The 17,274-nt window shown below is 41.3% G+C and overlaps 1 protein-coding gene across 1 annotated transcript in view; it reads right to left on the bottom strand.

Annotated features, from left to right (window-relative positions):
• The window catches only part of LOC145413756 (guanylate cyclase 32E-like), a 196,190-nt gene that overhangs the window by 16,154 nt on the left and 162,762 nt on the right, over positions 1-17,274 (bottom strand). Inside the window, exons 20-21 of the mRNA XM_080283413.1 lie at positions 14,898-14,998; positions 9,294-9,394 (exon numbers count right to left, since the gene is read on the bottom strand). Of these exons, the coding sequence (XP_080139539.1) occupies positions 9,294-9,394; positions 14,898-14,998 (202 nt within the window). The remainder of the gene's footprint in view (positions 1-9,293; positions 9,395-14,897; positions 14,999-17,274) is intronic.

The raw sequence follows: 17,274 nt of genomic DNA on the forward strand, positions 1-17,274 counted from the left end.
AGAACAGCCCGATGATCGACGAGGCGAGGGGGAGAGAGCGTTAGACTGCACGGCGCCGATGGAATGGGCGCCGGCAAGCTCAGGTGGAAATCCCCAAACGACTCGGCGGTACTTGGCGGCCGGCTGCTCGGTGTTCACAGAGGGCAGAGAGGGACGAGAGCGAGGTAGACTAAACGGCGCCGATGGTGAGGGCGCCGAAGCTCAGATAGAAGCGTCCCGAACTCTGCCCTCAACCCCCATTCACTCGCTCCAGCTCTCCACAGCAGCAGGTGGAAGCGTAGAGGGAAGGCCCAGTCCAAGTGGACACAAGGGCACAACCCCGGTCAAGGTGGTGGCGGAGGGAGGGTGGTCGGCCATGGAAAGGGCGGACGAGCCTCAACCTCCTGGTGGGCTGACCAGGGCACTCCCGTAGTGGAGAGGACAGGCCGGTCCCTCAGCTGAAACGGCTGCTGTGGAGAGCTGGTCCCGCCGGGAACAGCGGTGGAGGTGTTGCCTCGGCGAGAGGTGGGCTGCGAGTGAGAGAGAGAGAGGCACATGGTGAAACGTGTGTGGCACTGTGCCCTAGAATGAGAATGGAAAGGGGAGTGGAGCAAGAATGTGTTAAGTAAGGAAGAACGGAGGTAAGTGCGCAAAAGATAGTATGGGACGACAGCTTTTCTCTCTCTCTCTCTTGTTTTCCTCAATGTGTCGTTTTGTTTCCGGGCATCGGTGTGACTATACTGTCGTCTTTTTTCTTTGTCATTTTAATATTTATTTTTTCCTCCATGTATCTACTATATACTAAAGCTACTTTATTTGTGCTTCTATGTCGTCTGTGTGTTTGTCGTTTCCTTATTTTTCCAAGTTTTTGTAATCTTTTTTTTTTTTTCCCTCCCCTCACGTCTCTGCTTTTGTACAGTGAATCTATTGTGGTTCATGATCTGTGCTTCTATTTTGTCGTCTTTGTTTTTGGCGTTCCCCTAACTTTTCCGTTTTATCCATTGTGTACCATGGTGTTTTTGTTGTCGGTTTTGTTCTTGGTGTTCCCCTAAGTTTTTCGGGTTTATTCGGTGTACATACCATAGTTTTTTGTGTTATGATCGTTATCTTTTGCGTTTCCCGTGCTTCTTCAGGTTTATCCGATATAACATAGTGTTCTCTGTCGTGGTATTTGTTCCTGTCCTCAGTCTTATATATCCAGGTCTAGGGGGTTCGGGCATTTCTACCAGATGTGGCCCATACGAGTTTATATCGAAGGGGCAGTTGAAGTTTACTGATCACCTAGCACCACTGACGGCAAAGCAACGGATTAAATTCGCTTTAAGTGTCTGAACTAATGAGCCTAACTCAGGGCACCTACTCTTCCGATGGGATAATAAAGGATCGGATAACTGACAGATAGATCCAGTGAAGCTTGTATACAGAGTGGTCCGTGAATAGTGATCCACTAGCAGCACACGTGACAGTATCTTATGTGTTGCGGGGATGACACAGTCGTTAAATGTGAGAATGGTTGTGGCAGTGGGAGTAGAAAATGAATAAATGATGCAGAGTAGATACTGACAACACTTACTAAGCCCTTCCCACAACACCCGAGAAATCGCTCTTCGGAGTGGAGGCAGAGCATTATATTATGTGAGCAACCTAGTTTGTGCGTTGTCTCTGTCCTAGTCGTTCCCTTTTTATCTCTTCCTTCTCCACCTTTATGCAGGGATTCATAGAGTTACCTTGTCTCTGTGCTGTCATTTTTTTTTTTTTTTTTTTTTTTTTTCCCGATTTGTTCAGATTTCCAAGTTTATACAGCAAACCTAGTGTTTCAGTCTCTCATGTCGCTTTTGGTCCCTCATTATTTTTCTCCATGTTTGCAGGATCAAGTAGTGAATCCGTGTATTTGTGAAATAATCCTTTTTTTTTTTTTTTTTTTTGTCCTAATTTCTCAAAGTTATTGCTTTTTTGTCGTTCTTATACTTCAAAGTTATTGCATCTAATCTCTTGTTTCTATGCATCTGTTATAATTTCAGCAGTTAATATAATGTTGTTGTGTGTTTGTTTTGTCATTTTTACAATGACTATAATGATTCTGTATATCAATGTTGTCTTTTTGTAGCGAATCTAGTGGTTCTGTGAGTCTGTGCTGCCGTTTTTACATTGAATCTAGTGTTTTTGTGTATCTGTGTTCACTTTTTTACACAAAATTTAGTGTTTCTGCGTATCTGTTTCCCCGTTTTTATGTTGAATCTAGTGTTCCTGTATACCTGTTTTCTCGTTTTTACAGCGAATGTGATATTTCTTTGTATCTGTGCTGTTGTTTTTACAGTGAATCTAGTGCTTTTGTGTATCCGTGTTGCCGTCTCTGCTCCTGTCGTTCTCCTCATTTCTCCAGGCTTACACTGCGAATCTAGTTAATTCCAGACATATATACTGAATCTTGTAAACTCCAGATATATTTACTGAATCGATATAGTTATCTGTTCAGATCTAGGACCCTACGCTGGCAGCTGCCAAATACGTGGTTTATCTGCAGGGAAAATGTAGTTGTCACAGTAAATCGCTGTATAATATAATGGTACAAGTGTGTGTGTGTGTGTGTGTGTGTGTGTGTGTGTGTGCACGCGCGCGCAGAATGGGTTGTGGATAAGATGTAATATATTCTTTAGTTTTTACTTCATCCTTTCCTCTCACTTTATCCCTAAAAAAAATAAGCAAAAGGAGGAAGTATTGTCCGTAGGAGATTCATTTATAATATACTGAGAGAGGCTGGTATGAGGGTTGGTAAAGTGTATTGTGAGTATGCTTCACTCTGATATCATTTTACTCTTGTGTCTCTCCCTTTCTCTAGTAAACTTCGAACAAGGAAGAAGGATGGCCAGAGAGTACGGAAGAACCACTGGAGTAAAGGTATAACAGGGGAGAGGTGCTAGGGAGACGAAAGGGAAGTGATTTTGGAAACAACAAGGGTATGACATTAAGAGGCGAACTGGGACTGAATTGGAGGGGATGAACGTGAAAGGAGGTTGACGAGTTGCGTGTGTGTGGAGGGGAGGTGATTTTTTTTTTTTTCTGGGGGAGGGGGATGGGTCGAGGTAACAGAGCAATGAGTCAAAAAAGGAAGTATATGAGAGGACTGAAAGGGAAGCAATGGTGCGTAGGAAACATATTAAAGGGACAAAAGATTCTTAAATGAATAGGTGTGAGGGAAGGTAGGAAATGAGGGATATTAAAGAAGAAAAAGAATATGGAAATGATATGAACCAGCAAAGAGAGACACTGTACGTCGAACAAAAAGTAAAGGGGTACAAAGGAGTATAACGGAAAACAGATCCCTCGTTATTGAGTAAGTGGGGCATATTTAAGTCTATACATATTTTTTCTAGTAGGAAGAAAAGGCATAAGCCTGGGAGATAAAGGCAGGGCAAAAGAAGGTATAAAAGAAGTAGAGGTGAGAAGAGGAGGGAAAGTAGAGAAAGGAGAGATTCTGGTAGATGGGAGGGTTATTTGAGTAGCTCTCCAGATACCGGGAGAGAGGAGGAATGGAATGTATAAGACAGATCGGAGGCGTGGGGAGCCATAATATTTATGTGTGTGTGTGTGTGTGTGTGTGTGTGTGTGTGTGTGTGTGTGTGTGTGTGTGTGTGTGTGTACGAATATATGTACTGTATGTATGTATCTTCAGGCATAAAATGATCAACAGGTATACATGGCGAGTGATGAGAAGGGTGGGTGGTGAACTGAATGAAAGGAAGGCAATGATTGATTATGTGTGTGTGGATGAAAGGATGCGAAGATGTGTAATGGATGCAAGAGCTTATAGAGGTTGGGGGAGTGGACTTTCTGACCACTACTTGGTGGTGGCCAGAATTAGGATCCAAGTAAGATGGAGGAATAGAAGAAGGGAAAGACGAGAGGAAGTAGTTGCAAGGAGAGTGGAAAGGTTACAAGAGGATGAGAAAAAGGCGAGTATAAGAGAGAAGTGGAGGAACGATTGGGCAAATATGAACTGTAGCAGATGGGGGACGTGGAAGGTGTGTGCAAGATATTTACAGAAGAAATATGTGCAGCATGTGATGTGGTGTGTGGGAGGAAGAGAAGACGGAGGGGGGTGCAAGGAACAGCGTGGTGGAATGAAGAGGTGAGACAGGCTGTGGCACAAAAGAAGAAAGCATACAATGAATGGATGAGAAATAGGGGCGTGGAAGAAGTTGAGAGGCGGAGGAGAGAGTTATATGTAGAAAGAAAGAGAGAGGTGAATAGATTAGTAAGAGAGAGTAAGAAGAGAGTGGATGAGGAATTTGGAAGGAATTTGAGTGTAAAGTGGAGGGACTGTAAGAAAATGTTCTGGAAAGAGGTGAAGAGAGTAAGACAGGGAGGAAGTGAGGTTAGCAGGGGAGTGAAAGATAAAAATGGTAGATTACTAGTGGAGAAGGAAGAAAAAGTGAGCAGATGGAGAGAACACTTTAATGAATTGTTGAACATAGAGGATGGAAGTAGTGCGAGTATAAGTGGCTGGGGAATGGCTGGGAGAAGGAGGGAGGTAAGAAGACAAGAAGAAATCAGTAGGATAGAAGTTGTGGAAGCAATGAAGAAAGTTAAATTGGGGAAAGCCTCAGGAATTGATAGAGTGTGTGGTGAAATGCTGAAGCATGGGGGAGAGATAGTAGTAGAATGGATGTGGAAGATGTGCAGATTGGCCTGGGAGGAAGGTAGAGTCCCGGAGGATTGGAAGTCAGGTATAATTATTCCCTTGTATAATGGAAAAGGGAAAAAAGAAGTCTGTAGTAATCATGGGGGCATTTGTCTTCTTAGTGTAATAGGAAAAGTGTATGGTAGGATACTTATTGACGGAGTTAGAGAAAGAACAGAGGAATTAGTTGGAGAAGAACAGGGAAGCTTTAGGAAGGGAAGAGGTTGTGTAGATCAGATATTCATTCTTAGATCTTTAGTGAAAAAGTTTCTAGAGAAGGGAAAGAAGTTGTATGCGGCTTTCATGGATTTGGAGAAAGCATATGACAGGGTGGATAGACAAGGATTGTGGAAAGTATTAAGAATATATGGAGTAGATGAGAAGTTGTTGAATGCTGTGAAGAGTATGTATGATGGTGCTAAGGCTGCAGTGCGTGTGAATGGTGAACTAAGTGAATTTTTCTCTTTGAAGGTTGGGTTGAAACAGGGATGTGTCATGTCTCCATAGTTGTTCAATCTGTACATGGATGGGGTAATAAAAGAGGTACAAGGTAGGGTAGTGGATGTTGGAGTGGCCCTGGTGAGAGAGGATAGTGTTTGGAAACTCCCTGTACTGTTGTTTGCGGATGATACTGTTGTTGGGTGAAGACGAAGGGGAGCTGCATGGCTTGGTGGATGAGTTTGGGAGAGTGTGTAAGAAACGGAATCTAAAGGTGAATGTAGGGAAGAGTAAAGTGATGGTCTTTGAGAGAGGTGAAGTCAGTGAATGTACAGCGAGGTTGGATGGTGAGGAATTGGAAAATGTGAGTACATTTAAGTACTTGGGTAGTGTGATGAGTAAAGATGGAGGTTTGGAGGATGAAGTGCTTGAAAGGGTACAGCAGGGAAGAAAGGTTGCTGGTTCTTTGAAAGCAGTGATAAGAAACAGGGAAGTGAGCATGGAAGTGAAAAAGTTACTACATAACGCTATTGTGATACCAACTCTAACGTATGGAAGTGAATCTTGGACGTTGTTGGAAGGACACAAGTCAAGAGTGAGAGCAGTGGAAATGAGTTATTTAAGAGGAGCCTGTGGAGTCACATGGAGGAGCCTGTGGAGTCACATGGAGAGACAGGCTGACGAATGAGGATATAAAGGAGCGTTGTGGTGTGAATGTGGATGTGATAGGAAGCGTTATGAGGAACACACTGAGGTGGTTTGGCCATGTGGAGAGAATGGAGGGTGAGAGACTGACGAAGAGAGTGTGTGTGAGTGAGGTGGAGGGGGGAAGAGGGAGGTGGAGGCCGAGGATGAGATAAAGGGATGGGATGGAGAGGTATATGAGAGAGGTGGGTGTGAGTTGGAAGCAGGGAAGTGAAATGGCGGGGGACAGGGCGACGTGGAGGCGATTTGTTTGTGGCCACCCCAAACGGGATTGAGGCGTCTGGAAATAGATAGATGTATGTATGCATGAGTGTGTGTGTGTGTGTATGTGTGTGTGTGTGTGTGTGTGTGTTCGCGCGTTTCTTTGTTTATATGTACTGTATGTATGTATGCTTGAGTGTGTGTGTGTGTGTGTGTGTGTGTGTGTGTGTGTGTGTGTGTGTGTGTGTGATCATCATTCGTGTGTGTGTGTGTGTGTGTGTGTGTGTGTGTGTGTGTGATCATCATTCGTGTGTGTGTGTGTGTGTGTGTGTGTGTGTGTGTGTGTGTGTGTGTGTGTGTGTGTGTGTGTGTGTGTGTGTGTGTGATCATCATTCTTACCTGAATGAAATGTTCACGAGACAAAGTCAGGCTCGTAATGTGTGTGTGTGTGTGTGTGTGTGTGTGTGTGTGTGTGTGTGTGTGTGTGTGTGTGTGTGTGTGTGTGTGTTGTATGTTTGTGTGTAATGTTTGCCTAGATAAAAGCTGACGAAGGTATGCAGGACCAAGTCATGATGTGGGGGAAAGACTGCTGATCCAGAGACCACTAATCCTACCGTTGCCATGGAAATCAACCCGAGACGCTGGAGGGGGGGGGGGTGAAGGGGGGAAGAGGGATTGTGGGTGCAGCGAAAAAAAAAGGGAGAGAGAGAGAGAGACAGAGAGAGAGACAGAGAGAGAGAGAGACAGAGAGAGAGAGAGACAGAGAGGGAGATGGTAGGTGACAGGAGACGAATAAATGGTGGAGGGTATGAGGAGGACGAGGTAATTGTAGATACAGGGAAAAGGGGATTAACTTTAGAAAAGAAGAGAAACAAAGGGTGGGTAATGATGATGATGATGATGATGATGATGATGATGATGATGATGATGATGATGATGATGATGATGGTGATGATGATGATGTAAGGATGATGATGATGATAAAGATGATGATGATGGTGATGATGATGATGATGATGATGATAAGGATAATGATGATGATGGTGATGACAGAAAAATAATGGAGAGAAACTGAGGACGAGGACCATTGAAATCAATCCATTATGATGGTGGAGGTTGAAGGGTTGGAGAGAGTCACACTGAATGGATTGTGGGGAGAGGAAGACCGGATTGTGGGCGAAGGGAAGAGTGGGTGAAAGAAATGTCTATCGGGGAAAGGACAGGAAGAAATGGATAAACACCGGGTGATAAGAGAGAGTTAGAAGGCAGAGTGACTAAGGGAGGAAAATTATCGTGTAGGGATATGAAAGAAAGGTTTGGGAAGCAAAGGTAGGGACGGACTGAGATTGGTGGGGTTGATGGAGGGAAAGGAATGGTTGGAAGGAGAAATGGAAGGGGGAGGATGCTGATGCCGTGTTGGAGGGACCCAGGAAACGTGAGAAGGCATGGGAGAGATGGGATAAGAGCGCAGAGAAGTACGCTAGGTAGACAGCAACAGAACTACCTGGCGAATGAGAGAAGTGACAAAGAGTAACAAAAGGGGAGATTCTAAAAGAAGGGAAGGTTTATAAATCCAAAGGACAAAGGGAAAAGAAAAGATGAGAGAGAACAAGACAGATGTAAGCTGGAAGGTTAACAGCAACAATTATGAGAGGTGAAAAGTGAGTAACCTAGATAACAAGAAAGAGAAAAATGCATTAGAAGAAAAGAGGTAACAAAACGTGCTAGACAGATTAAAAAATTACATGGTAAATAAAAAACGAGAGAAGAGAAGGAAAGGTTATCAATAGGTATAGAAATGGTGGGTAAGTTCTTCAAGCGACAGTATATATATATATATCCCATACGTTTTACTTTAATTGGAAGGGCCTTACCAATTCAAATCCTATTCCTTCAGGCAAGCCTCATACTGGACTACCGTTGCCAGTAACCACCTTATGACAGTTTAGACTGTCATAAGGTGGTTACTGGCGACAGTAGTCCAGTATGAGGCTTGCTTGAAGGAATAGGATTTGAATTGGCCTTAAAAAGGCGTGTTGCGGCCGGGGTGGTGGCGTGCATTGCCGTGCCTCAGAACTCTTGTTGTTTAACCACTGCATAGGACCAAGAGGAAAACAACACACAAAAGACAACCAAGCCATTGCTGTGGCTTGGTTGTCTTTTGTGTGTTGTTTTCCTCTTGGTCCTATGCAGTGGTTAAACAACAAGAGTTCTGAGGCACGGCAATGCACGCCACCACCCCGGCCGCACCACATATGTAGGAAAACCTATTAGGATGCAGAAACTAAATCGAAGTTTTTGCACACACATATATATATATATATATATATATATATATATATATATATATATATATATATATATGTGTGTGTGTGTGTGTGTGTGTGTGTGTGTGTGTGTGTGTGTGTGTGTGTGTGTGTGTGTGTGTAAGAGAAAACAGTCTGATCCGGATAAGAAACAGATAGTGGGACCTGGTAAATGAAAGAGGTGACATAAGTATAGGCCATCTGTGCTTCTTTTCTTATTTTTTCCTGTTAGTTCTTGCATGCTATTACCCACCTACATGACAGTGGGTTAGACGGGTAGGGAACAGCAAGTGGAAGGAAATGAGAAGAAAAATTAGCCAGATAATTTACAGATTAAGATCCTGTAAGTCAGAGGTGAGAGAAGGAGAGACTGCCTGTGCTTGATTCCACTCACATGCCTTTTGGGTAAGGCAGGATGTAAACGAGAGGAATTAGAACATCAAGAGAAGTGACAAATTAAGATTTCGTTTATCAAAGAGAAGACGAGGAGAGAAGTTGTCTGTGCTTACTGGGAGCCACGTCCTTAACAAGGGATGAGGAAGACTAGAAAAGTGGAAAGAAAATGAGAACAATGAAAGAAGTAAGCCACACGTGACGAACAAAGATATTGGCCCGAATTCTTGACAGTTTAGGAGGCTTGCTACCACAAGTTCCTTAATTATATACTTTGCATGTTATACTTTGCTCAGCTCCTTTGTGCTGTCCTTTTAATATGACAGAGATTAATACATAACATGCTAGATAATATTTACGTGCAATATGCGTAAATAAACTGATAACCGACGAGAATACGGGCCGTTGGATCAAAGAATAGGTACAAAGGAGTACAAAGGAAAGCAACCAGCAACAGACCTTGTGGTCCTTTCGAGACTGTTTGTTACAGAGAAGACTATCACTATGATGTCTAATTCTGCAAGTTGAAGGTAAGGACTGTAAAGCAAGAAGGTCAGAGAAGTTACTTATGCTTGCTGAGAGCCACGTACCTAACAGCGGATGAGGCAGGCAGTGGTCCCGCCATAACCTGCCGGATTATGGAGACGGGACTCTGGTCGATGGCTCCCCAAGGACCATGACGTCCGTGGACCTGAGGGAGGATAGAGTACAAACAAATGCAGATGAGTATAAGGGAAGGCAAACAGCAACTAACCTAATGGTTTACTCGAGGCTGTTATTTATAGAGAAGACTATAGCTATGATATCTAATTCTGTAAGTTGAGGAAAAGGACACAACACATATCTCCTCTAAGCTGAATAAAATCGTCACGAGGTAGGACTGGGCTAAAAAAAATCATCATACTGAAATGGCTAAGGGCAGTAGCCTAAGCAAAATGAACAAAACCGTAGTAATAGGAATGAGAGAAGTGTGGCAGGGAGAGGGAGGAGCGTTGAGACCCTACAGAAGGAGAGACTGGACAGCCAATATTTTCAGCTGGTCGCTGATTGGTCAGCCAACATGACGCCGTTTTTTTTTTTTTTTTTTTTTTGTGCAAACGTCTCACAGCCACTGAGCTGTATAACACGGGGAGGGCATGGTCCGCTGCTCTGTTGAAACCCGCCTGACACCCGTGCCCTTTGAAATCAGCCGATGAGTTCGGAAAATATAGTCCCATAGACTAGTCCACTGTGCAGCTTATGGATGCGAAAATCGGCACAGGAATTCATCGAAGAGAGATGACATTACATTTCACAGTTTAAGAAATATATCTTGTTGTTAATTCTATAAGATCGCTGATAAACACAATAAACTTTTCATTCATGCGACATGCAGGATATTCGCATCGCATATAAAAAATTCCAAAAAAAACCAGGTGTTCAAAGACGTGAGAGAGAGAGAGAGAGAGAGAGTTGTTGTACAGAGCTCAATGCTTCAATGTCACAAATTTCTTATAGGCCTATTTATAAAAATATATTTAAGATTTTGTCAAGAAGCACTGGTAGCATCTAAAGGCTCTGAAGTCAAGCGCTTTGTTGTCTCTAATTTCCTATATTTATATATCTTTTTAATGCTTTGTCAAAAAGATCTGGTACTTAGCATCTAAAGGCAATCGTCATTTGAGCACTTCTACTGCCAAGAGACAGGGGAGGCCTCCTCAGTGCAAGTGACGGTGTACTTAAAATCTGTCATGAAACTGAGAAATGCTTTCAAATTTTGCAAAAGAATAAAAAGAAATTCTTGAAACATCAGCCAGTGCCACTAGTTATTTCCGCAGATGTGTTACATAACATCATACACAGTATTGTTATACAGAGAATATATATTTGATTGTCTAAATAGACATGTCTGACACCTTCATTGAGGACAGTGATAAAAAAGGAATAAAACTGGTACCACAGTGCTACAGTATTATTAGGGTACATCACATAAAGAAATTCATCACAGAGGAAACTATTGGTACCAAAAGTAAAAAAGCAGCCAGTTTAAGAAAGCAGCTAGTTTGGATGATCGTATATAAAAATCAGTAGGAAATAATTATGGAAGTATATATATATATATATATATATATATATACTGTATATAGGTTGTATTCTTCATAACTGATAGATAATGACGCTACTGTATATAATATGCTGATATATTTTATGATGAATTATACATTATTTTCATATTTTTGCCCTTTCCATCGACCTCGATTTTTATCTTTGCTATCATAATTAAACGGACATTAACTTAAGGAGGTCATAATAAAAAAGAAAGGTATGTTCTGCACTGCGGCAACCTGTGACGGTCTTATTCATACTCTTGGCTAAATAATCGCATATAATTCTTAGAGCTAAGCAGAAAAAAAAAATATATATAGATAGATAAATAGATAGACAGATATTGTACTGTTCATAGCTCATACATAATGATACTGCTGTATATAATATGCTGATATACTTTATGATGACGAAATGTACATTATTTTCATATACTCGTATTTGCCCTCTCCATCGACCTCGATTTTTATCTTTAGGCTACTAGCCTAATTAAACGGACATTAGGTTAAGAAGGTCATAATGAAAAATGAAGAAAGGTATGTCCTCCACCGCTGTAACCAGTGACAATGTTTTATTCATAAGCTTGGCTAAATATATCACATATAGTTCTTAGTGTTAAGCAGAAAAAAATCATTATATATATATATATATATATATATATATATATATATATATATATATATATATATATATATATATATATATATATATATATATATATTACATTATGACATATGAGTTATTTGACAGGAGCATGTGGATTCACATGGAGAGACAGACTGACAAATGAGGAAGTAAAGGAGTCTTATTGTGTGGATGTGGATGTGATAGGAATAGTAGAAACACACTAAGGTGGTTTGGCCATGTGGAGAGGATGGGGAGCGAGAGACTGACGAGAAATGTGTATGAGTGCGAGTGTTTCAATATGGCGACCGTAAGTCACACGCTCGCAGCGGAGACAGCCCCTCCATGTTATAGAGCTCAATGGTGCTGCCTGATTGCAGATTCGTCTAAAAATACATCTCATCACCTACTGTGAAACATGATTGGTTGATAAAATGTCGCTTTAATGGTAGTATAGTTTGTTAATTTGAGCTACTGAAGATTCTTGTTTTATTATTATTTTTACTTATGGATTTTACTTCGAAGTACACGTGAATACCGAGGTAATCGCCGAATAGTAATGTTGGCAGCTGACCCAGACTGGTGGTCGCTGCTGGACAGGTGGTGAAGTGTCTGTCTTGCTGGTGCTTTTCTCCTTTTTGCCTTTATTAATGGCTGGTTGTGCTGCATTTGGGTGCAGTAACACCCATGGACCTTCTGTGCGTCTTTTCCGACTACTTGTGATTCAGCAAGAGGGAAACTGAAGAGAGCAAACTGGTCTGCAAGTAAGCGTCATCTGGTTTTCCAGGCAAGTTTTATTTATTTTACTTGTATCTCGCCCATACACGAAAAGTGTTGTTATACCAACTGAAAAAGGCAGTGTGACGATACAGGATATTTCCATAAATGAAATGCAAATAAGGCAGGTTATATGCTAGACCTTGTGTTTAGCCCCTCTAACTTTACACTTTCTTCTTTACAACCAATAAAATGAAGAGTTTGGTTGGTGTGACAGTACCTTTGTATTTAGTCAAAGATAATGTATACTATACATGTTGGACGTTTTAATATTGGGTGTCTGTATAGGGCTCAGGCTTGGTTGTGAATTTTTTTTTTTATAAGGTTAATAACTGATTGTAGGTTAAAATGCAGCAAAGAAAGAAATGTAACCAACTGATAATACCTTTTGTTGACAACATTAGCTATAAGAAAGGCATTCTGGTGTATCCATCCACTGCTGTATCTGATCTCCGTTCAAAAGCAGAAGCAATCTTCAAGGCCTGTACAGATTTAATTTTGAGTAGCTTCTCATTAAGGGAAAAACTTAGTGGTTGTAACTGATAAAATTTCCATTAAATATAGCAACTCCCAAAACGCCACAATATTGGCAACTCATTATTAACATCATATTTTAATTTGTCTGTCATTCAAAAACAATATCCAAAGACAAGACAAAAAAAAAACAAAAGTAGGCCTAATAGTGCATGCACCACAGTGATTAGAATAGGTTATGTGCAACACCAAACACAACACTTTTAATCAACTGTGATAGATAATAATGGTTAGGTTAAGGAGCATTATGCATATACAGAAATAATTGATGTACAGTACTGTACTTAAAACCTAAAGCTGTACAGTGTTGGAACTACAGTATTTTTTATGAATACCGGTAGTGTATAAGTGATTTATAGGTACAACACCAAACATGACACTTGCAGCCATAAGTAATACATACCGGGGTACTGCAGATCAGGTTAAAAAATACAATATTTTGTACATAGAACCCACATACTGAAGTAGACTTACAATGATGTGGGTCCGTATGCTTTAGGTTATGAAACATGAGTAGTGATGATGTATTATAGCTAATTGTTTCTTGACACATGATGTTTTGTACTATGAAATTATATTACTGTACCATAAGTATTTACCTAACCAATCCACACGGTTGTAAATGACTGTGATGCTTTCATAACCGTAGGTTAAGAAACATGCAGATACAATAACCACTTTAGATCAATGGTTAGCCTATACTGCGTTGGATAATACAGTATACCGATATGTACTGTGATTAGATTGTATCTAATATACTGTGTGTATATATATATATATATATATATATATATATATTTTCTGGTGGAAGTTGTTATAGCCATCCATCCATCCAGCATCCAATCCTTTTTGACCCATCTTTATACAGTATATAAAAAATATTTTATATACTGTATATACAATTTTATATGTTAACCATTTGACCTGTAATACCGTAAGTTAAAACATTTTATAAAATGCATTTTATTATTATCAAGGTTTTGTCACGGCTGAAATGAATAATATGCAGCCTTTCACCAAACCGTAGTGAATGTCATTTTGTGTGTGTGTGAAGATTCAGCACGGTACTGCATGGCCCAAGCCGTATCTTCGCGATATTGTAGCTGAATGTCTTGTTGAAATAAACACTGAAGTTCTATAGTAATGCAGTGTAAGTATAATATGGTATAATGTCACTCAATTGACATGTGTCCGAAATTTATTGTTCCGTTTTTCGTTGTGAATATTTAAAATCAAAACAATTCTTTTCTAATCCACAAAGGGAGCCCGGCCTAGATAATATGCCCATGGGAACCACTTTACCACAATTATGGATATCAAGAATAATCTTGTAAATTCAACCAATTTCTATCAATCTTAGTAACCACGGGCAAAGGATGTAAACACTGCTGGTGTAAATCGAACTAGCGTCGTCTGGCTACTCGGTACTGATCTTTATATGCCTAGAAATAAGCTAGCTGAAACATAGTGAAAAATCTAATTTTATACAGCTTTATGTATTAGGATAACACCACTTGTGCAAGCTATAAAAATAAATGTTAAAAAACGCATCGTAAAATCTGCTCATGGTGTTATCCTGCAGCGAACTTGATGCCGAGCTGCAGTTACGAACTTGTGTGGAGCCCAGCAAAAATATCCATTTGCTGCACCAATATGGCCAGCTGTTTCCGTAGGGCCTTTAGAGGAGACGAATGTGGTAGGGTAGCGGGAGGAGGAGAGTGTAGTAAAATGGAGGGAGGGAGGGAAGAGTGTGGTAGAAGGGAAGAGAAGGGAGGAAATGGTAGGATGACTGGGGGAGTGTGGTACATTGGAGGGGGGGGGTAGTGTGGTTGGAGTGAGTGTGGTGGGGATGAACGAAAATGCAGAGGGGGGGGGAGGTTTATCATAAATATCAAATAGTATGCCAACAATGGAGGCCGCATATCCACTCAGGCGCGAGACAGACTATCCACTTCCATGCCTAATGTTCGTGTTCGTGTTGACTTTTAATATTATCAGTCCAAATATTCCTCACTATTGTGCTACTCAGTATATGTATATAAATGTGGCAATAAACACCTGGTAGGAAAGAAATTATGTTTATATTTTTTTGTGGAAATAAACGTCTACAAATACTAAAATGAATGAGAAAACAGAAGTGTAAATCAAGATTGAGAAAGATGTCAGTGGCTCACCTCGTACAGGATGATGGCGAAGGAGTAAACATCTCCTTTCTGTGTACCTGCCTGGGGCGCTGATGAGTCCCGCAGCAACTCTGGGGCCCGATAAAGCAGATCTGTGGCAGGGTTGAGGGGGTTAGCGTTAAGTCAGTGGAGATGGCACGGTATATGGTAGCAAGGGAAGGGTAACAAATGACAGGTGAAGCGTACAAAGTGACAGAGGAAACGAGGTGACAAGGGTCAGGGTGATGCAAAGGAAGGGTAGAAGATGGCAAGGTAATTGGGAGGGCAGGCAGGTGCAAGGGTCCAGGGGGTATAGCGAGCAGGGGCAGGGAATAAAAAGGGCAAGGGGCAGAGGGGTACAGGGGGGGCATGTGGGCACACGGGGGTAAAGAGGTACAGGCAAGTATGAGGGTACAAGAGAACATGTGGGTGCAGGGGCGAATGTGGACACGGAAGGGCATTTTGGTACAAAAGGGCATGTGGGTACAGGGGGGCATGTAGATACGGGAGGGCATGTGGGTGCAGGTGAAAATGTGGACACAGGAGGGCTTTAAGATATAGAGCGGCATGTGGGTAGGCTACGGGGGGGCGGGGATGTGGGTACAGGGGAACAAGTGTATACAGAAGGGTACGGTGAGGGTGGGGGTTTGATATGAATAGGCGTGGAACAGTAAGGAGAGGAAGAAAAAGGAATGAGCACACACACACACACACACACACACACACACACACACACACACACACACACACACACACACACACACACACACACACACACACACACACACACACACACACACACACACACACACTGCTACTGCTATAGTATATTAGATAGGCTTGCTGAAATAAGGGCCATCCGTTTTATAAATTTCATGGTCGACTACTTGAACGTCATTTCTACAGCTTCTATAATTTTTCACTTTACCTTCGCCTTGATTTGCGTCCTTCTGCTGTTTATTTCACGTCTCTCAGTGGCAGAAAAAGACCTTGCTACGACTCTGCATCTGTTCCACAGCACATCTTCCGGAGTAGCATCAAAATCTAGTGTTGATCTGTTAATACATCTCAGCACTCAACATGGAGAGAGGGTAATTTTCGACGAAGTTGAGGTGAGAAGAGCGTAATCTCTTCCTAGTTTCCGCCATCTTCCCCTCATTATATCATCTTCGTACCCAACCTGGACCGCATCTGAGCGAGCCGGGCAGAAGGTCCTGATTGACCAACTTACCCACCGGAAAGTTAGTGAGGGCAGAGGGAAGTTACCCGAGGACATCACCGCCACACTTTCTGCTTTATTTTTAACCAGCTTAATGTTACAGCCTTTTCACTTCAACTTTACCTAAAACTATCATCGCTCCATCTTGAATGCTGAGTATTAGCAGTAGATTAACAGCAAAATATATTGTTAGTCACGAAGAAGTGCTAAGAAAACGATGTAGACGATAACATTGTCTTTTTCTGCAACTGGGCAACCAGAAACAAGCTGTAAAATGATGAAATTCTGGGTCATTTTATGGTGAAGCGAGTGTCTACGTTATTTGAATTTTATTATTGTTATCATCAAGCAGTTCTATTCAGCTTTGTAAAGACTGGAGGAGTTGGACACAAATCTTTATGTACCCCTTCAGAAAATGACTTTGCTATCCGTAGACAAATTTGGTTAATTAAGGAGAGATTTTTCAAACATTAGAGGTTCGATATAGCCTTTATTGATCTCATCACGAAGGTTCATGCTTAATCTGAATGAAAATGAACATGACGTCCTCGGGCCGAAAGGGTTAACCAAAACGGTTCATTCGTGACTCACGCTCACTGTCATGTGGTTGGGACAGCTCTAGTATATTATTCCAGCTAACACCAGATGACTATATTCAGCTAAAAAAGGTATCATAGGTCACTGCGAAAGATAACTCTGTCACTATGAACATTCATGTGGTCAGAGAATCACTAGTGTTCTAATCTCGCTAACACCAGACCGTTTTAGTCAGCTGATAGTGAATTATTGGAACAGGAGAAAGTTTACCAGCTTTGGATTTTTTTGTTCTTTGTACCGTATCGAGGAGGACAGACTCAGCCTTCATTAATTCTTCCATTAAGAGATGCTTTTCCTGACGTCAATGATATCGTCTTCCTTGAACTAGAATAAAAGATAAAATGTTCTTGAAGAAAACTGGATACATAGCCTAATGAGATATTTTTAATAATTTTATTTTACTTCTTTCTTGGAAGTTCTAACAATTATGATGGATCTTTTGTCTGAGAGTTGCTATTGTTTAAAGTGTGTGTGTGTGTGTTTATGTCTGTGTTTTTCTCTCCTGTTGTTGATGTTTGATTGTGTCAGTGTTTAAGTTTATTACTGATATTTTTGTTGTTAATGCTGAGGTTC

Source organism: Coenobita brevimanus, chromosome 97 (assembly GCF_032717465.1).
Source record: "Coenobita brevimanus isolate Jiangsu-jjx chromosome 97, ASM3271746v2, whole genome shotgun sequence".
NCBI classification, from domain to species: domain Eukaryota; kingdom Metazoa; phylum Arthropoda; class Malacostraca; order Decapoda; family Coenobitidae; genus Coenobita; species Coenobita brevimanus.